Source organism: Toxorhynchites rutilus, chromosome 2 (assembly GCF_029784135.1).
Source record: "Toxorhynchites rutilus septentrionalis strain SRP chromosome 2, ASM2978413v1, whole genome shotgun sequence".
Lineage (NCBI taxonomy): Eukaryota > Metazoa > Arthropoda > Insecta > Diptera > Culicidae > Toxorhynchites > Toxorhynchites rutilus.
Genome location: NC_073745.1, coordinates 310,472,349 through 310,493,926, shown reverse-complemented (window position 1 = coordinate 310,493,926; position 21,578 = coordinate 310,472,349). Strand labels below are relative to the sequence as shown.

At 39.9% G+C, this 21,578-nt stretch overlaps 1 protein-coding gene across 1 annotated transcript in view; it reads left to right on the top strand.

Annotated features, from left to right (window-relative positions):
- The window catches only part of LOC129770833 (four and a half LIM domains protein 2), a 422,902-nt gene that overhangs the window by 79,356 nt on the left and 321,968 nt on the right, over positions 1–21,578 (top strand). Inside the window, exon 2 of the mRNA XM_055773941.1 lies at positions 18,581–18,666. Coding sequence (XP_055629916.1) covers positions 18,581–18,666 — 86 coding nt within the window. The remainder of the gene's footprint in view (positions 1–18,580; positions 18,667–21,578) is intronic.

Genomic DNA, 21,578 nt, shown 5'->3' with positions numbered 1-21,578 from the left:
CCCAGTCCGAATCTGAATAACCAATAAGGTTCCATCCATCCTTCGGACCAAACTTCAACTTGTAGTTCTTGGTCGCACTCAGGTACTGCAAAACTCTTTTAGCTGCACTCCAGTCACTGTTGTTTGGTTCGGCGACTTTTCTTCCCAGCAGGCCTACGCTAATCGCTAGATCCGGCCTTGCGTTCACCGCCAGGTACAATAACGCTCCCACCAAGCTCCTGTACAAGGTTTTGTCCCCAAACAGCTTACTATTCTCATTCGCCGCAACGTATCCCGGGTCCATTGGTGTTCTTACAGGGTGCGCATCCATCATACCGAACTTACTGATCAAACCCTGGATGTAGGTTGTCAGTCGCAGCGTGTAGTAATCACCTTCTCTCCGAATTTCGTGACCAAGAAAATGTCTCACTGGCCCAAGTGACGTAATGTCAAAACGCTCCCGCAATCTGCTGAACATCCCATCTATCTCCGCTTCATCTGTCGATCCCATCAGCAAATCATCTACGTACACGAGTAGGTAGATTTTGGCTGCTCCGCCTGGGCGGACGTAGAGACAAGGATCTGATTCGCATTGCGTAAATCCAACTTCCAGAAGAACCGCACGCAGTGCCTTGTTCCAGCAGCGGGCTGATTGCTTCAGCCCGTAGATACTCTTGTATAGCTTGCATACCACCTCCTCCTGTCCGGCCACTTCGAAACCCGGGCTGCCGCATATATAGCTCCTCTTCGATGGTGCCGTTCAAGTACGCCGTCTTCACATCATAATGTTTCAGCGTCAAATTCTTCTTTCCGGCTACGGCTAACAACACCCGCAGTGTCGCCTGGCGAGTCACTGGAGCAAAAACTTCCGTGTAATCGATCCCAAACGCTTGGGTGTAGCCCTGAGCTACAATACGAGCCTTGTGCTTCACTATTCTGCCGGCTTCATCTCTCTTCAACTTATACACCCACTTTGACCCTACAATCTTCTTACCGGCAGGCAACTTCACAAGCTTCCACGTTTGATTAGTTTCGTGCGCCTTCATTTCCTCATGCATCGCATTCCTCCACTCAGGTAAAGCTAGTGCCTCTCTATAGTCACTCGGCTCTTCATCGTGCGATACCTGTCGCACAACATAGTCGTGTAATCTTTTAGGCAGCACTCCACGCGTACGACGATCTTCTCTTCTCAATTCTTCTTCTTCGTATTCATAGTCCTCATAACCATAAAAGTCACTTTGGTTTGTGTCATTCGTATCTTCATACACTGTTTCGTCGGGCTCTTCAGGCTCTACTGCCACTTGCTCGCCTCGATCTCCCATCACAATCACTGTTTGATCTTCGCTGTCACTCTTCAGTTCAGCTGGATCTTCAGGAACAACCACCTTCTCCTCCTCCTGTTCAGAACCGTTTGCTAACTCTATGAACCGCGCATCCCAGCTAATAGTGATCCGATCCGTATCACAGTCCACGAAACGATACGTCTTATGGTTGTCGGAGTATCCCAGGAAAGTCAACTTCTTCGCTTTTGGCTCAAACTTTTTCCGCTTCACATCCGGGATATGCACGTAAGCTTGACAACCGAAAATTCGCAGCCTCGAAAGATCCGGTTTTGATCCAGTCCACAGCTCAAACGGAGTTCGGTCGACAGCCTTTGACGGTAGACGATTCTGGATGTGAGCAGCTGTTAAGACTGCCTCACCCCAATAGCGCTTAGGTAATCGCGCGTCAAGCAGCATACAATTTGCCATTTCTTGAAGTGTCCTATTCTTCCGCTCGGCAACACCGTTGGACTGAGGTGAGTAGGGAGAACTGAAATGCGCCTTAATGCCCTCGGCCTTATAGAACTCCTGCAGATTCTCACCGGTATATTCCCCGCCACCATCAGATCTCACTACACGAACTTTACGCCCAAATGAGTTCTCCGTCCAGCGAACGAACTCCATTATCTTGCTTGCCGCCTCACTCTTGCCCTTCAACAGAAACACCACACAGAAGCGACTATAATCATCGATCATTGTCATGAAATATTTGTTGCCGCTTGGTGTAGGGTTCTCCATGGGCCCGCAGAGGTCGGTGTGTATGAGGTCCAGGGACTGTTTCGATTGGCGTTCCGTTACCTTTAGAAACGGGTTCCTGGCTAGCTTTCCCTTGAGGCAACATTCGCACACAATCCGTTCACCGCAATCCTTCATCACAATACCGTCTACCAACTCCTTCGATTGGATTTCGCCCATGATGTCCATGCTCCGGTGACCCATTCTTCGATGCCAAATGTGTTGACATTGCTCGAGGTGGTTCCCTGTTACCATCATGCACTGCTCGGCCACTTTTAATATGTATTGGTTTCCGTGCATCACACCAACCGCTACGACAACATCATCCGCGGACTTGATTTCACACTGGTTCGCTTTGAAAACAACGTCGAATCCTTTCAGTGCCAGCTTCCGGACGGATATGAGCCCCCCTTCCAAGGCAGGCACGTACAAAACGTACTCCAGCGTGATCGCAATACGTTTACCAGTTCCGTCCACACCGAACACCACACCACTTCCGCTTCCGGCTGATTTCGTCTTGGTTCCGTCTGCCAATGTCACTTCAACTACGACGCCTCTCTTGAAATCGTTGAAGAAACTTCGATCATTTGTCATGTGGCACGTACAGCCACTATCTATGGTCCAAGCACCAGGGATCACATCACCTGCCATAAAACAAACTGCACCATACTGCACATCACCACCATCTGCTACTGGTTTCCGTGACGCAGATGCAACGTCCGCTTGCTTAGCTTGTTGCTCCGGAGTTGGCTTCTTGGATCCTTCCGAGTTATCTTCTTTCTTCGTTGCAAGGAATTTTCGGCAATTTCTCCTGAAATGACCCGGCTGGTTACAAAAGAAACACTTTTTCATTTCACTTTTCGGCTTCGCATCCATCCTTAACGCTTTTTCTTCTTTATGACTCCCCGGCTGACTCGCGCTTTTGATGTTCATCCCGCAATCGTGTAACTACCAGGTCCATCGTCAGGTCCTCCTGCTGTCGATTCTCCAGTGAGGTAACGAAGCTGCTGTATGATGGAGGCAAGCTGCGCAATAACATAATGATTCTTAGCAGCTCTCCCAGCTCAACACCAGCATTGTCGAGCCGCTCAAAAAGATTTTCCATTTGCTCAATGTGTCCTTCTATACTCACCAACTATACTCACACTCACCAAGATTCAACGCGCACAACTGCTGGAGGAGTAACGCCTGGTTCCCAATCGTCGCTTTTTCGTGGTAGGCTTGAAGGTTCTCCCACATCTCTCGTGCAGTTTTCACTTTCTTGACGAAGCGCAGCTGGCTGTCCTCTACGAAAAGAGCAATCGACGTACGAGCCCTCCGATCATCCTTTTTCCACTGCTGGAACCTATCGTCCACTTCCTCCGGCTTGGCCATCTCGATGACGTCCCAAACTTCCTCGCGTTCAAGCATCGTCTTCATCCGATACTTCCACGAACCGTAGTTTGTGTTGTTCAATTTGGCAAAAGAAAATTTAACGCTATCCACCATTTTGTTTCGTGTACTTTTTCACCGACGCACACAAAATCCTCGGAAAGTCTTCCGGCAACAGTTTTTCCGCGCAAAAAATACTCTTTCCTCTTTTCCGACACTGGGTCCGACAACCTGTAGGAACATCCACTCGCAGAGTCGGGGAAATACTCGGAAAAGAAGAGAAGCAAAAGAAATACTCTTGGAAAAACTAAAATGAAACTCGCGATTACTTTAAACGAAACAATCGTGCTTTATTGAGCGGTTACTAATAGGGAATGAAAAAAAAAAATATGACATTTTGAACATACGCTTCATGCGCCAAGGTTGTATGTACCACCAGGTATGTTAATTTTACTATGCTGAAGGTAGTCATTCTATTCCAACACTTATTAGCGAAAAACTCTAGCAATAGATTTTTACAATCTTCTCTTGATCGCAATTTCTTATCACTCTGGAAATTTTACAATGCGAGAAAAAGGTGGTAATCGCTTGGTGCCAGGACCTGACTATATGGTGGATGCTTAAAAATATCCCAATTAAGTTCCCGGAGTTGTGTAGTCTTGCGTTGTTCTGATGGAACACAACACCTCTTTTGTTGGCCAATTCTAGACGTTTCTGGTCAATCGCTAGCTTCAAACGGTCCATATGTTGACAGTAGAGATCTGAATTTAGTGTATCGCACTAAAGAAATTCAAAGATTAGAAAAAAATAAATTACACGTATTCTATTGTTACAGTATCGGCACCATAAACACAATGAGGGCAAAAAGACGGGTGGGTAATGTCGGGGACATAACCGGAGTGACGTAGGACTATACAAAGGGGACAGCTTTTGCTAAATATATATTTTAATTATATTGTTTTATTTTCTTCTACCTACCTATCTACCTGAAAAATGAATTACTTTACTGTTTACTTTTTATGAACATGTTGGGGGGTCTGAAAAGAACCTTTGGTGTTGTGTTTTTGCGTTTTTTTTTACAAACTTGATTCTTGATTTTTTTCTAAAGGCTTTGTACTTATTAAATGCTCAACGCCGGGCATCTTTCGGCGTATGCATATATCGTACAATCAAAATGATGGCTGTGATAGGGAATGCATAGGTAGTCATCAACTCATTCACTATCATATATTTCATTATTGAGCACATTACCGTACCTTAAACTGTGGTTTCAGAGACGAATGAATTGTAAGATTTGTAGTATCCGTAAACAAAGTAAATAAAAATAAAAAAGAACTGAGGTTTTGGAGACGATCTGTTGAAAAATAAACGAACTATAAGAACTTAAAATAAGAACAGAGCAGCAGGAAATACATAGCTCATCATGTTGCTCCTTAGTTATTTTCCTATACAATGCAGATGTAACGTCAGTCAGTCAACCAAAGAAAGCAGTTCTTGCTACCGAGAAAATTCGTTAATGCCATCCTGCATACAATGTGTTGTAATTTGAAGCCACTTTTAATTCGGAGACCATGTATGGGTTTGTGAAAACTGAATGACCAATTTAAAAAAACCCAACCAGTTCAAGAACAAGCATAAACAAAACAAAACAGTTTATATTATATGTCATATTATGTCACTTTAGAATGCATTGGTATTGTGAAAAACTTTTAATAACTCTTTTTTGAATGGTTTAATGGCCCTGTAAAGCGCCGTGTTTTACGGTGGCTGGTTTTGCCACCAAAGCGGTCTGTATAAACAAACTTTTTCTTTCTTCTACCTGCTGCCGTTTTGCGATTGCGTTTGCCACTCGCTGAAACTAGTTGTTGCCTTGACGAGCGCCGAACCGAAGCTGCTCTGTTCTTGATGCGTGTTTTCTGATTGTCGTGAGCAGCTTTGCAAGCCAACTCGAGCACTCCGACGGTCGAAACTCTATAACCACTGTTAGGTATACTGGTGCTCCGGCACCAATCCGTTCGGCCTAGTTACCCTTGCGGAGCAATCAATGAATGCGACCAACAGGGAACTGGAAACATGCACGGTTCGAGTGAGGCTTTGCCTTTCCCTTAACTTGTCCTCCTTTGTTACGTCAACACGTCCACGTTGCTGCTTGTTTTCTTTTTATGATGTGATGCGATGCGATGCTAAACGATGCCGTACAACCACACTGGTTTACGGTTTGAAAGAAAATGAGATATTTTTTTTGGATCCGCGCGCTTTATACTCTAGCGGTACACGCTCACAGGATAGAGACAAATCGGCAGACTCAGCCAAAGGGACGAGTCCAACGAGACGAACGAATGAGCGTTAAAAGGCAGCGATGGCAAAAAAATACATTCATTATGATTTGTTCGCTCGTTGGATTCACATGCAGGCTAAAAAGGGTCCTTTTCAGGATCACAAAATTATCTTCATTCTAAAGAGTTTATTGTTTTGTTATCACTCGATATCCCCATCTTGTTCGGCTAAACCTTCCTGTTTAGCGATTTGTTGCCACTCGCCACAGCTTTCACAGTTGGAAAATTTCTTCCCATCCAGCTTTGTGACATGTTGTACAGTAAATTACATTCAATGCGACGTGCCGAAGCACCACTCAGTGTCGCATTGGAAACGATTTTAACCTGTAATTGAACATTTGCGATGACAGTGGTACAGTGTCGACTTTCAATGTGGGGTCATAATTTGGATCTCTATGTTTACAAAAATGTCCAACTAATTATGTCGCATTACATGTCCGTCCAATTAGCTAAATGTCGAACTAATTGTAAATTACTGTACTTTCAATCTGGAAACAATTTAAGAATTGGTGTAAATTGAATAATCAGGAAAGTCCCCAACTATCAATAAGCTCAGAACAACTGCCAAATTCACATACTCAGCAGATCCTGGCAAACAAATTATGAAAAAATCAAATTGTTTTTTATTATTATTTTGGATATTATTTTAGAAAGCATTGAACTATATTTCGTAAACTCTTTTTTGAAAGGTTTAATGGCCCTGATAAGCGCCTTGTTTTATGGAATGGTTCCAATTTAGAAAACTTTGTACTCGTGGTTTTGAAAAAAACCATTTCGAACGCCCTCGATGCCGCCTTGTTCTGGATTTGCCACCAAAGCAGATTGTATAAAGAACAAACTATTTTCTTCTGCTACCAGCTGCCGTTTTGCGATTGCGTTTGCCACTCACCACTCGCTGCAACTGCCTGTTGACTTGATGTCCACCGAACCGAATGTGTTCTGTTCCGAATGCGGGTTTTGTTTTCGGCGCGAGCAGCTAACTCGATCACTTCGGCGGCCGAAACTATACTGGTACTAATGCGGTCGGCCTAGCTACCCTTGCGGGGAACTCCAGACCGACACGATTCGAGCGGGTTTTGCCTTTCCCTTAATTTTTCCTCCTTTGCCATGTCCAGATTTGGCTGCTTGGTTTGGTTTGTTGATGTGTTGTGATGCGAACTGATGTGGTGTACGGTTTGAATGAGAATGATCGTTACGGCAGCGGAGCGGGGATTTTTAAGCTGACTGGTTGGCTCGAGAATTACGCATGTGTGAGACTGCGACCAATGTTTCGTTCTTTTTTTTTTCTTTTTCCTTTCCAATCGTGCTTCATTCTATTTCGCTGCTGCTCTGGTTGCCCGTTTTGGTCGGTACGATTTGAGGAGCACAAAATGGACCAATCAAAAATGGGCACATAGTGCATTTGGACAATGCTTGATATTTCACAATTATTCAATTATTTATCTCAAGAAAAATGAAATGTTATTCGTTATGATAGATGCGTAGATATATTTCCTATCAATTGATGCAAAAACCTTTGCGATCTATTGAGAAATGCTCGAGTTATAAACGTTCCAAATCTTGCATTTTTTCCTACTTGTTCAGTGCCTAGATTTCCATTTCACCCCCTATATCTTCCGGTTAGACGTAGTCCTACGTCAAAAAAATCATGATTTAATCAAATATATAATTATCATTTAAGCAATATAACCCTTAAGGTATTTTAAACCATGAAGCTACAACATAAAGAAACATCAATAAATGACAGGCATTTTGGGGGAAAATAAAGTATATAAATTGAGCTTAAAATGACAAGAAACGCTATGGAAACAGATTGTCTGAAATTCGAATTCAATCTGTCTGAAATTTGATCTTTTTCATAAATAGTCTCCGAAGTTTGATTCGAATTCGCTTCAATTGAAAAACATTTTTATTCGATGATCCTAATAATCAAAATAGAAACCACAATAGAAAGCTTGAAAGCATATTGAACTAATTTGATGACATTATCAATCAAATAAAACCTGTGCATAAAGTTTAGCCCTTTTTTCTGCATCAAATGCCTAAGCGTCCGAAATATGATTCAGAAGCGTATAACTTCAATTCAACCGACTTTTTACATATCTCTGGATACTGTGGTTTTATAGTTATGAAACGCAGTGTATGAACAAATCAGAGTATATAACACACACCAACAAACCGCCTCATTCGTGAATCCGAAAACGTTTTTTTTATATATGTACTAGCTGACCCGGCAAACTTCGTTCCGTCCAAAATTTATTTTTCGTTTTCACATTCACGTTTTCTTACTAAGCGCACGTTCATCGGTTCAATCGCAGAACTGTTCATTGATTGATTTTCTAATGTACCTTACCTTTTACCTTTTTACTATAAAATTCCTAGTACTTCTACCAAAACCCGTCATTATTATATCAGATTACTTTCAGACACAATTCTCGTTCACGATATTTAAACCACTTGCAAATAACATGTTTCTCCGTCAGATGGAATAAATATTTGATACAGAAAATATGATAAAATGAAGACAGCCCTATATCGGACAATTCCTTTCTCAATTTGTGCTCTTATCAACACATCCGGCGATCCATTTTTATTTACATAAATAGAAGACGATATAGGAGTGCGTTTTATCGCATTTAAACCCATTTCCACTTTCAAAACGAAGATCAAACACCAAATTGACTGGAGTTTTCCGGAAATTTTCAATTGTCTTGTTTGGTTGGAATATGTTTAGTTGAAATATTACGCTGTCAAAAAAGTCCTGCGGTATTTCCGCGAGGTGTCGTTGTAAGCGCGTAGTTCTAGTTGTATTTATTGTATCGAGTCATACTATAGCTTGTTGGAAAGATATTTTTGCGCGCTATAATATAGTTCTTGACAGTGTTTTGTTTGGTTAAGTCGTTCGTGAGTTATAGTGTCGCAAATATAGAGCAAAATAAAGAGAAAATCCGACATATTTTACAGCACTACTATGACAAAGGCAAAAATGCATCTCAAGCTGCCAATAAAATTGGTGCAGTTTATGGACCCGATACAGTTTCTATTTCCACTGCACAACGATGGTTTCAACGTTTTCGTTCTGGTGTAGAGGTCGTGGAAGATGCGCCACGCTCCGGAATGCCTGTCGTCGAAAATTGCGACAAAGTCGTTGAATTGAGCCGAGACCGGCATAGTAGCAGCCGTAGCATCGGCCAAGAGCTGGGGATAAGTCATCAAACCGTTATTAACCATTTGAAGAAGCTTGGATTCACAAAGAAGCTCGATGTATGGGTGCCACACACGTTGACGCAAAAAAACATCTTTGACCGTATCGACGCATGTGAATCGCTGCTGAATCGCAACAAAATCGACCCGTTTCTGAAGCGGATGGTGACTGGCGATGAAAAGTGGGTCACTCACGACAACGTGAAGCGCAAACGGTCGTGGTCGAAGCCCGCTGAAGCGGCTCAGACGGTGGCCAAGCCCTCATTAACGGCCAGGAAGGTTCTGTTGTGTGTTTGGTGGGATTGTCAAGGAATAATATATTATGAGCTGCTTCCCTATGGCCAAACGCTCAATTCGGACCTGTACTGCCAACAACTGGACCGCTTGAAGGTAGCACTCATGAAGAAGAGGCCATCTTTGATAAACAGAGGCCGCATTGTCTTCCATCAGGACAACGCCAGGCCACACACTTCTTTGGTGACGCGCCAGAAGCTCCGGGAGCTCGGATGGGAGGTTCTTTTGCATCCGCCGTATAGTCCGGACCTTGCACCAAGTGACTACCATCTGTTTTTGTCCATGGCGAACGAGCTAGGTAGTCAGAAGTTAGCCACAAAAGAGGCCTGTGAAAATTGGCTATCCGAGTTTTTTGCCAATAAGGAAGCGAGCTTCTATAACAGGGGTATTATGAAGTTGGCATCTCGTTGGGAACAAGTCATCGAACAAAACGGCGCATATTTGACTTAAAACAGATGATTGTAACTAATTTTATGAACAAATGGAAATTCAAAAAAAAAACCGTAGGACTTTTTTGACAGCCTAATATGTGCATCATTTTTATGGGACCCCCTCTCCTATCCAGAGGAGGAAGGAGTGTCATACCATCATAGAAACATTTCTCATACTCAAAAACCCTCACATCCCAAATTTAGCTCCATTTGCTTGATTAGTTCTCGAGTTATGCAGAAGTTTGTGTTTCATTTGTATGGCAGCCCCCATGCCCTTATAGAGGGGGTAGGTGTGTCGAACCTGCATAGAAAAGTTTATCGATCCCTAGAACCTCTATATGCAAATTTTGATTCCATTTGTTTGATTAGTTCTCGAGTTGTTCAGCACACTCCCCCCTCCTCTTTAGAGAGAGGAAAGGAGCGTCAAACCACCATAAAAACATTTATTGCACCCCAAAACCTTCATATGCCAAATTTGGTTCCATTTGCTTGATTAGTTCTCGAGTTATGCAGAAATTTATATTTCATTTTTATGGGAGAAGTGTCTAACCACCGTAAAAACATTTATTGCACCCTTAAACCTTCATATCCCTAATTTGGTTTCATTTCTTGAATAATTCTCGAGTAATGCAGAAATTTGTGTTTAGTTTGTATGGCAGCCCTCCCTAAGAGAGGGTGAGGAGTATCTAACCACCATATGTGAGTGAGCTAAATATGCCCCTCGATAAGAGTAGTTCATTTGGAGAGGTTAACACCACCTTAATGCGAGCTTTCATTATCGGTACTGGCAACACGTCATAGTGGCGAGAAGATCTGACATGTTGTTGCATAGGTCTTTTTCGACCACGGACCGACCTTGAGGTAAGATGTGCAAACGTGCACTCGAACAAGTGCTCTGTTGCGCCGGATGATTCTCGTCTGAAATTTGGGTCCACACCATAGAATCATTTATTGCACCCTAAAATCTTCACATGATAAATTTCGTTTCAATTGATTGATTAATTCTCGAGTAATGTAGAAATTTGTGTTTCATTTGTATGGCAACCCCCCCTTAGAGAGGGGGAGGATTCTCGAACTATCATAAGAACCCCAAAAACTCCTACATACCAAATTTCATGTCGATCGGTTCAGTAGTTTCCGAGTCCATAAGAATCAGGCAGACAGACAGACAGAAATCCATTTTCATATATACAGTGGAACCCCGATTATCCGCGAGCGGATGATCCGCGAAAGCGAGTTCCATAATAATTCTATAAAGCTTCCCAATTTTTATCAGTGTGACTTAAAGACTTGCTCTTTTGTTTTAGATATGGCTTTTATATTAATTGACCACTGATGCCATGACCTTACAGATGGATAGTTTAATGATTCCTATATTGATAAAACATAGTTTTCAGGCTGCAATATCCTTATTTCGTGTTTACACCTCGTATATCGCATTATCCGCGATTTTCGTTATCCGCTGTGACCTAGCCCGACTATTACGCGGATAATCGGGGTTCTATTGTATCTGTATGTATGTATTTTAGTGACTTTCAACACAAACGTTTTTTTTATTACAGAGTCAGTTTGGAACTAACTGAGTTTCAAAAACAAATTCGCTATTAGAATGTGATACTGTTTTGTTTCAAATTCCGACCACATAAACTTTGGTGGCCTTTAAACAGTGTCTCATTACTCAAAATCGTACTTCATCGCGAAATTAATTTGATTTTTGGATACAATAGAGCCTTCTTTTTCATTTGACTTAAAAAAATTGATTCACAAATATATTTTCATGGTGAAAAACTAAAAATTACATTAATCACATTTGTCTCAAATTCCGAACACCATTTATGTCACGGATTCATATTCCGAACACTTTTGTCTCAAACCAAAATGCATTTGTTTAAAAAATTCATAACTCTGATCTACTGGACCGATTCAGGTGATCGATATATCAAATTAAAGCTAGTCTTTTGTGGAAAAATTCATTTACAGGTTTAGATACTGTCTATAATTTATAATATTTAACATTTACAAAAAAATAGTGACTATCGACTATCGAAATTCCGTCGAAGCAAGCATCGTGAATTTTTAGATTTTTGTATTTTAATTGCTGTTTATTAGTTCGTTCGGTCTATTTTTATATATTATTTCTTGAAAGCTTGAAAGATCGATATTGCTATGCGACTTGACGAGATCTATGCGAAAGGGTTCCATTTTTTTTGCAAATTGAATATTTTTTCAGAAAATACTAGCTCAATAACTTAAATTTAATATGTCGATTATCCAAATCTGTTAGGTAGTTCAAAAGTTATGATTTTTCGAAAAAAAAAGGGAAACATTTAGACAAACGATTAACTTTGAAAAATTATAATTAAAAAAAAACAACACATTTCTGATTTTTGGATGTTTTATAAAAATATAATATAATAATCGAGCTCACCCTGTTACTTCAGGACCCCGGTTTTGTTATTGTGGTTTTAGTTCAAGACCTGGCTAAGAAAATCAGTTTTACTCTCGTTGGTTTGCACCTGCGACCTGCGTTTTGCAAGGAAAGAGCATGCAAACATTTGTTAACAAATGTTCTTTTTATACTGTTACACCAGAATTGGATTGTCCTTGTACCCTAATTTGTGAACTAACGTTGTATTTGCCGGAAAACACTATTCAAACATGTTCTTTCGGAATTCGATTCATGCGTTGAAACTTGATTCAAATTACGAACACTACTTTAACGTTAATTTTAATAACGATTTCTTCATAAAAGATTTTTCTTTAACAATTTATAGTAGATTCGTAACGAGATTCTTACCGAACGAACATATAAACAGCAATTTAAATACAAAAATCGAAAAATTCACGATGCTTGTTTTCGACTAATGCAAATATTTTATCACTGGTTTTCTATAGTCATTTTTTTTGTAAATGTTTAATATTATAAATTATATACAGTATCTATACCTGTAAATGAATTTCAAAATGAAGTCTACAAACCAAAGAATGTAAGGGTTTTCATTATGGAATTATTTATAACATTAATGTTCAGCAAATTCTCATTTAAAAATGATGTGTTCGGGATTTGAATCATACGTCGAAACTCGATTCAAATTCCGATCACTCCTTAATTATTAATTTTAATGAATATTTCTGCACAAAATATCATTTTTTTCATCCATTTATTATAGTCCCTTACCTTTTCTAGCAATTAATATGGAAACACCAAACAAAATAGTTGAAAAAACTACAAAAACTGAAAAAATAACGGTGCATGTCTTTTACGGGATTTGCTAACGTAAACATTTTATCATTGGTTTTGACTGTCACATTTTGACGTAGGACTACGTCTTTCATTTCTATACCGGGGTGTAAAATCAAAGTTTCGAAAACGAAAGCGTTACGCCGGAGACCGAGATTTTGAGCGTTAATAGCTCCTAAACAACTGAACGAAATGGTATGATAAACACTTCATTCGAAAGATAAAATGTCTACGCGTTATATACTTGTTACTTTTTAATCCAAAAACTTGTTTCAATAGTCTTAAAATTGCTTTCAAAACAGGCTATTGAAATCACCAATCGGTATATAAGCGAGCGGCGCTCGGAAATCCACTCAGTTCTAATTGAACAGCGATTGGAGCATGTTGTCGCTGTTGCGGTGAAGCTCTTTATTTATCATGAAAGCGCGGATGAACGGTGTCACCAAGAGCCTGTTTGTGCACCCTAGGCCAGAAGGGAATCTATCAGGAGGAGAGTGATGCCACAAACGGTTCCCTGGGAAGACATCGCTACACACACATACACGCGCGACTATTAACAGGTGGTTATCGAGTGGTTATGGCATTAACTACTGGTGGGCTTCCAGTATCGAGGAAAATGTGGAAATATCTAATCGTTACTGAAAATAATCTGCCAGTTCCTTTGGGAATTTTCAAAATATATTCATGTGAAAGAGTTTAATTGAATGTTTTCTATCCATGTAACACTGTGACCAAATACATTTGGTTTTGTGGTTTTTCAATCAATCGCAATTAACAGGATAGCTTCAGAAGATTATTCTTCCCCATCAGTAGGATATTTCCGTATCCAATATTGTATGCGCCCGCAATCGATTATTGCTCAGTCGCCGAAAGTTCCGAGCTCAGAGAGTTCATTCCCCTCTAGTTTGCCTTCCAAATTGCCATCGTAAACCACACCTTCTCTTGATTCAATCACACACAAAAAGCATACTTAAGCGATATTCTGGTGGTGAGACACATTCATTTTTCGTGAGGACATCGACAAGACAACATCGTTGCCTAACGTGCTGGAAGAGGTGGACGGCGAAGGATCGACACATACACGCGCAGAACTCTTTCCGTTAGGATGCCATTCAGCATCGAGAAAGTTCCGGAAAGATCTAATCATTGCTGGAAAATAATCTGCCAGTTCCTTTGGGAATTTTCAAAATATATTCATGTGAAAGAGTTTATTTGAATGTTTTCTATCCATGTAACACTGTGACCAAATATATTTCAATCAAGTGCTATTAACAGGTGGTTATCGAGTTGGCATTAACCACTGGTGGGCTTCCAGTATCGAGGAAAATGTGGAAATATCTAATCGTTACTGAAAATAATCTGCCAGTTCCTTTGGGAATTTTCAAAATATATTCATGTGAAAGAGTTTAATTGAATGTTTTCTATCCATGTAACATTGTGACCAAATACATTTGGTTATGTGGTTTTTCAATCAATCGCAATCAACAGGATAGCTTCTGAAGATTATTCTTCCCCATCAGTAGGATATATCCGTATCCAATATTGGATGCATAAAACCTTGTGCCTCCAACGTAACGCTCTCGTTTTCGAAGTTCTCCAAATATTCATTCATTCAGAATGAATTCAGATTCAACTTCATACAAATGATCTCTAAATCAACGATAGTCCTACGTCACCCTTGCGGTTATACCATAGATATAACCCACTTCCTGTTTTTTGCAAATGCTTAATATTATAAATTATAGGCTGTATCGATACCTGTAAATGATGTGAAAATGTAGCCTATAAGCCAAAGGATGTCATGGCTCTCATTATTCAACTATTTATAACATTAAAGTTCAGTAAATTTACATTTAAAATGAAGTGTTCGGAATTTGAATCATGCAAAGAATCTTGATTCGAATTCCGAACACTACTTCAATACTAATTTTAATGAATATTTCTGCATAAAATCTCATTTTTTTCATCCATTTATTGTAGATTCTCACCTTTTCTAGCACTTAACATGAAAAAAAACAAACAAAAAAATTGAAAGAACTACAAAAACTAAAAAAAATAACGATGCTTGTTTTTTACGCAATTTGCTACCGCGAGCATTTTGTCTTTGGTTTGGACTGTTACTTTTTTGCAAATGTTTAATATTTTAAATAATAATGCAGAATTGGGTTTCATTTGTATGGCCAAAACTATAACATTTATTATGCTTTTGAAGGCAAATAATGAAAACCCCAAGGACCACTGCTTAGATAAAATCACTTCTGAAATGAAGGTTGAGTTCGTGATACGCGTAGAAAATCCACCACAGAGATCATCGATAAACTACCTAACACTTTGTATTTTTGACGTAGGACTACGTCTAACCGGAAGATATAGGGGGTGAAATGGAAATCTAGGCACTGAACAAGTAGGAAAAAATGCAAGATTTGGAACGCTTATAACTCGAGCATTTCTCAATAGATCGCAAAGGTTTTTGCATCAATTGATAGGAAATATATCTACGCATCTATCATAACGAATAACATTTCATTTTTCTTGAGATAAATAATTGAATAATTGTGAAATATCAAGCATTGTCAAATTGCACTTTGTGCCCATTTTTGATTGGTCCATTTTGTGCTCCTCAAATCGTACCGACCAAAACGGGCAACCAGAGCAGCAGCGAAATAGAATGAAGCACGATTGGAAAGGAAAAAGAAGAAAATGAACGAAACATTGGTCGCAGTCTCACACATGCGTAATTCTCGAGCCAGCCAGTCAGCTTAAAAATCCCCGCTCCGCTGCCGTAACGATCATTCTCATTCAAACCGTACACCACATCGGTTCGCATCACAACACATCAACAAACCAACCCAAGCAGCCATGTCTGGACATGGCAAAGAAGGAAAAGTGAAGGGAAAGGCAAAACCCGTTCGAACCGTGTCGTTCTGGAGTTCCCCGCAAGAGTAGCTAGGCCGAGCGCGTTAGTACCAGTGCACCAGTCCACCTAGCCGGCGTTATATAGCTTCGGCCGCCGAAGTGATCGAGTTAGCCGGCAAAGAAAAAAGTTTGTTCTTTATACAAACTGCTTTGGTGGCAAATCCAGAACAAGGCGGCATCGAGGGCGTTCGAAATGGTTTTTTTTTCAAAACCACGAGTACTAAGTTTTCTAAATTGGAACCATTCCATAAAACAAGGCGCTTTTCAGGGCCATTAAACCTTCCAAAAAAGAGTTTAGGAAATACAGTTCAATGCTTTCTAAAACATTATCCAAAATAATAATAAAACACAAATTGATTTTTTCATAATTTGTTTGCCAGGATCTGATGAGTACGTGAATTTGGCAGTTGTTTTGAGCTTATTGATAGTTGGGGACTTTCCTGATTATTGAAAGTACAGTAATTTACTATTAGTTCGACATTTAGCTAATTGGACGGACATGTAATGCGACTTATTTAGTTGGACATTTTTGTAAACATAGAGATCCAAATTATGACCCCACATTGAAAGTCGACACTGTACCACTGTCATCGCAAATGTTCAATTACAGGTTAAAATCGCCTCCAATGCGACACTGAGTGGCGCTTCGGCTCGTCGCATTGAATGTAATTTACTGTACAACATGTCACAAAGCTGGATGGGAAGAAATTTTCCAACTGTGAAAGCTGTGGCGAGTGGCAAACGCAATCGCTAAACAGAAAGGTTTAGCTGAACAAGATGGGGATATCGAGAGATAACAAAGTCTGAGCTGAGTCTGCCGATTTGTCTCTATCCTGTGAGTGTGTACCGCTAGAGTATAAAACGCGCGGACCCCAAAAAAATATCTTATTTTCTTTCAAACCGTAAACCCATGTGGTTGTACGGCATCGGAATCGTAGACGTAACAAAGGAGGACAAATTAAGGGAAAGGCAAAGTCCCACTCGAACCGTGCAGGTGTGCAGTTCTTCGTAGGTGTATCCGCCAATTGCTTAGCAATGGTAGCTAGGCCGAGCGCGTTAGCATCAGTGCACCAGCCGGCGTTATATAGTTTCGGCCGCCAAAGTGATCGAGTTGGCTGGTAAAGCTGCTCGCGACGATAAGAAAAACCGCATTCAGAACAGAACACATCAAGACAACAACAGGCAGTTGCAGCGAGTGGCGAGTGGCAAACGCAATCGCAAAACGGCATCAAGTAGCAGAAGAAAAAAGTTTGTTCTTTATACAAACTGCTTTGGTGGCAAATCCAGAACAAGGCGGCATCGAGGGCGTTCGAAATGGTTTTTTTCAAAACTACGAGTACTAAGTTTTCTAAATTGGAACCATTCCATAAAACAAGGCGCTTTTCAGGGCCATCAAACCTTCCAAAAAAGAGTTTAGGAAATACAGTTCAATGCTTTCTAAAACAATATCCAAAATAATAATAAAACACAAATTGATTTTTTAATAATTTTTTCGCCAGGATATGATGAGTATGTGAATTTGGCAGTTGTTCTGAGCTTATTTATTTTCACCAATTCTTAAATTGCTTCTAGATTGAAAGTACAGTAATTTACACTTATCTCGACATTTAGCTAATTGGACGGAACAGTAATGCGACATATTTAGTTGGACATTTTTGTAAACATAGAGTTCGGGGTCCAAATTATGACCCCACATTGAAAGTCGACACTGTACCACTATCATCACAAATGTTCAATTACAGGTTAAAATTACCTCCAATCCGACACTGAGTGGTGGTAATGCGACGTGCCATTGAATGTAATTTACTGTACAATATGTCACAAGCTGGATGGGAAGAAATTTTCCAACTGTGAAAGCTGTGGCGAGTGGCAAACGCAATAGCTAAACAGGAAGGTTTAACCGAACAAGATAGGAATATCGAGTGATAACAAAAACACAACACCAAAGGTTCTTTTCAGAACCATCAACATGTTCATAAAGAGTAAACAGTAAAATAATCCATTTTTCAGGTAGATAGGTAGGTATTCACGTAGGAGAAGAAAATAAAACGATAAATTTAAAATATATATTTAACAAAAGCTGTCCCCTTGTATAGTCCTACGTCACTCCGGTTATGTCCCCGACATTACCCACCCGTCTTTTTACTAGAGGAATTTGCAACGAAATAAATTCCAAAATCTCGACTTAGGTAAATTAAGTTACATGAAGCAAGTTGAAGAAACCACCAATCAGCGAGTTCTATAATAGAACAATTGTATGAAAATTGTGAATTATTAAAAAATCCGAACAGATTTAATTTATTTTTGAATATAGATATGAGTACAATCTTTTTCAATATTTATTTAATTTGTAAACGTCTACATTTTTTCTAAGCATCCCCCCCACCCCTCTCACCGTGAACACACACAAATGGACATTGTCGTAACATAGGCCCTTACGCTTAGAGGATTCTAGTTCGGGGTGTTTAGGTCCATTCATGGTTTCGATAAATCCCGTTACAATTTTTCATTAACAGTTCTATGTTACCACAGGGTCATTATTAGAGCATGCACACAAAAAATTCCTTCGGAATAGAATAAACAATAATTTTAATTGTCAATTTATTTTATACGTTTCGATTGTACATGAACAGAATTAACGGAACATCGTAAAAAAATACGTGTGAGCACAACACACTAGCCACTTTCAACTCTCGACTTCAAATCTACACAATTTGAATGCACTAAAACTCAAATTTTGTATCTTTGCAGGGCGTCATTATCAACGAAATATTCGATGGAGCTGAATGCGACAACTGTCCGGAACAATGTCCTGGTTTCACCCCGCACTCGTGGAGGTAAGAACATTAAACAAACGATCGTTTATATTCACTAAACACTATATAGTTCAGTTGAACTTTACAGCTAGAACAGTGCCCAAGTAGACACTTAAGTCAGAACACATAAAACCATAATCGATGTGGAACGGAAAATACACAGCCGAAAACAATATCAATGATTGTTGCGCGCCGCTCATCTTCGTCGCCTCTGCGCGTGGTTTCGAAGCCGCTGGCGTTTCTTGGCCGGGCAAACCGAAATAATATGTCCCTCTTCGCGACAATAGAAGCAAAGCCTAGTCCGGTACCTGCAGTCGGAACGGATGTGATCTGATTTCCCACACGATTCGCAATTCCCTTTAGCTATTCGTCCTGCTCCGGTGATCGTCGTACGGTTGGCCACACCGAGGACACTTCGCTCCGGCGGCCGGCTCGATGGATGCACGACACTCCTCGATTTCAACGGAGCTGTCCGCATTGTCGTAGTTGTTGTGATCATTTCGAAGAACCCATCCGATGTTACAGCCGGTGACACGAACCGGGCATTATTATGCATCGGTGAAACTCGAGGCGTGAACTGTGGTGTCGGTGAAGATTGAAACGAATCGGTATCTTCCTCCGGTTCTGCGGAACAACATAAACCCATTTCTGAGCCAGATGAGACCGGCAAGCTTAGTTAAACTATAATCTATCCGAACACAATCACTTATTAGATTGTGAGAGCACCGAACAATTTAAACCAACAAACATTACTACCAACAGACACCGGGCAACACGCAGTCAACACTAAATGCATACGGACTAGAAAGAAAACGAATACATGTTTTTAGACCAATCACAGCCATTGTTTACATCGTTTCCAGCTGTGTTTGTGTGTTTGCTCGAATGCGCTTATCGTCGTTCGGCAGTGTTGCGATCAATGCATGAAAATGGAACTAAGCCAGTTTCAGAGATCAGTTTCAGATGATCCACAACATAGATAAAGTATTGTTATCATAGGCGAAATTAATAAACATTAACGAACTACTTTTTGACGTGGGACTACGTCTAACAGGAATATATGGGGGGTAAAATGAAAACATAAACACTAAACATAAATGCAAGATTTCGAATGCTTATAACTCAGACATTTTCTACTCGATTGGAAAGTTGTTTGCATCAATTGATAGGGGATATTTCTACGCATCTATCGCAATTAATAAAATGTTATTTTTCGTTAGATAAATAATTGAATAACTGTAAAATGTTAAGCGTTATGTAAACGCCCGAACTGCCTCGTTTTGATTGGCCCGCTTTACGGTTACCCCAACACAGACTTCAAAACCAAGCAGCCTTGGGGAAATCGGAATTGCAAATACATGAAAGTAGGGAGACTTGCTCTCTCCGAAATGTGTTCCCTAACACAGACTTCAAAACAAAGCAGCATTGGAGAAATCGACATTGCAAATACATGGAAGTAGGGGGAGCTTTTGTTCCCACCGAAATGTGTTTCCCTAACACAGACTTCAAATTCAAGGAGCTTAGGAAAATTGGCATTGCGAATTCATGCATGTCGGGGGTATTTTTATTTCGACTGAAATTTGTTTCCCTAACACTTGATGTCTGTGTCCATTGAGCCATTGAGCGAGGGAAAATTGGCAGTGTAAATCATGCAAGTCGAGGGCATTTTTGTTCCGACTAAAATATGTTTCCTCAACACAGACTTCAGAACCAAGGTGTCTGGGGAAATCGACATTGCAAATACATGCAAACTGCGAGTACTTTTGCTCTCTTGCCTTTGTGCAGACTAGAGTACGTTTCCCTTACACAGTCTTCTAATCTTAGGTACCCGGTAAGATCGCGCAGACACTAGAGACATGAGACATTCAATATACAGATTCAACACAACGCAAATATATTGAATTTAATTGAATTCGGAAATTGTTTCATTCAATCAAAAATTTAATATATACAAACAAATGATTACTAAGCTAATGTAGTCCCACGTCAACTTTGCAGTTATATCATAGATATAACCCACTCATTTTTGCATTAATTAATGCTAGCGTTCAAAATCAGAAAGACCTAGCTGATATTTTGGCGGGAACTGAAATTTCAGTATGATTGAGATAATTTAAACTAATTATAAATCAATTTTACTTCCCGCCAAAATTTATTATTTTTTATGTATTTTCGGACATTATAAAAACAATTTTTCTTCGATCCAAACAAAAATACGAATTAAACAAATTACAACATTTATTCCATTCATGAACTCGAACCAAAGGCAAAAAATTAAGATAAATGAATAATACTTTAATGAACATGCTTCGGCTATCGTGTCACCTGAATCTGGTTTTCATTGAGCACTTTACTGATAGCGAATTCGTTTTTGTTCAGTTTCAACCCCAGTGCCGCACTAATTGCTGTCAAAACGTTTTTTTATTCACTCAGTTTCGCACTCAGTGTCGCACTAGTTCGCCCCGAAAGCTGTTAGTTTCGCACTGAGATGTTTCACGGGTTGGCACACGGGTTCACCAATACAACTATACTGTCAAGTTCCGAGTATTGTTTTGGAAAATCTTAAAATCAAGACTATGAAAATGGAAAACCTGCTGCTGCTTGGAATCGTAATCCAATTCGGATTTTGATTTCGAAGAGTATATTCGAGTACACGGCATTAAGCTACGTGTGCTTTCATTGGGAGGCGAAAATAATGATGGATATTCAGGTGGAATAAACCTGCTTTCAAAATCAAAATTATGAATGAAAATTTACTTTAACGTATCGAATATATATTTTATGTGATGAAATAAGAGGTTTTTCCGATATCGCAGAAATATATTGAACGAAAACTGTGTCTAATGATGATTTTATATTATAATAGTAATTATTTGTGGAACAAACAGGGAATGCATCGACAAATGATTAAGTGAGTGTCAGAACTACATGTG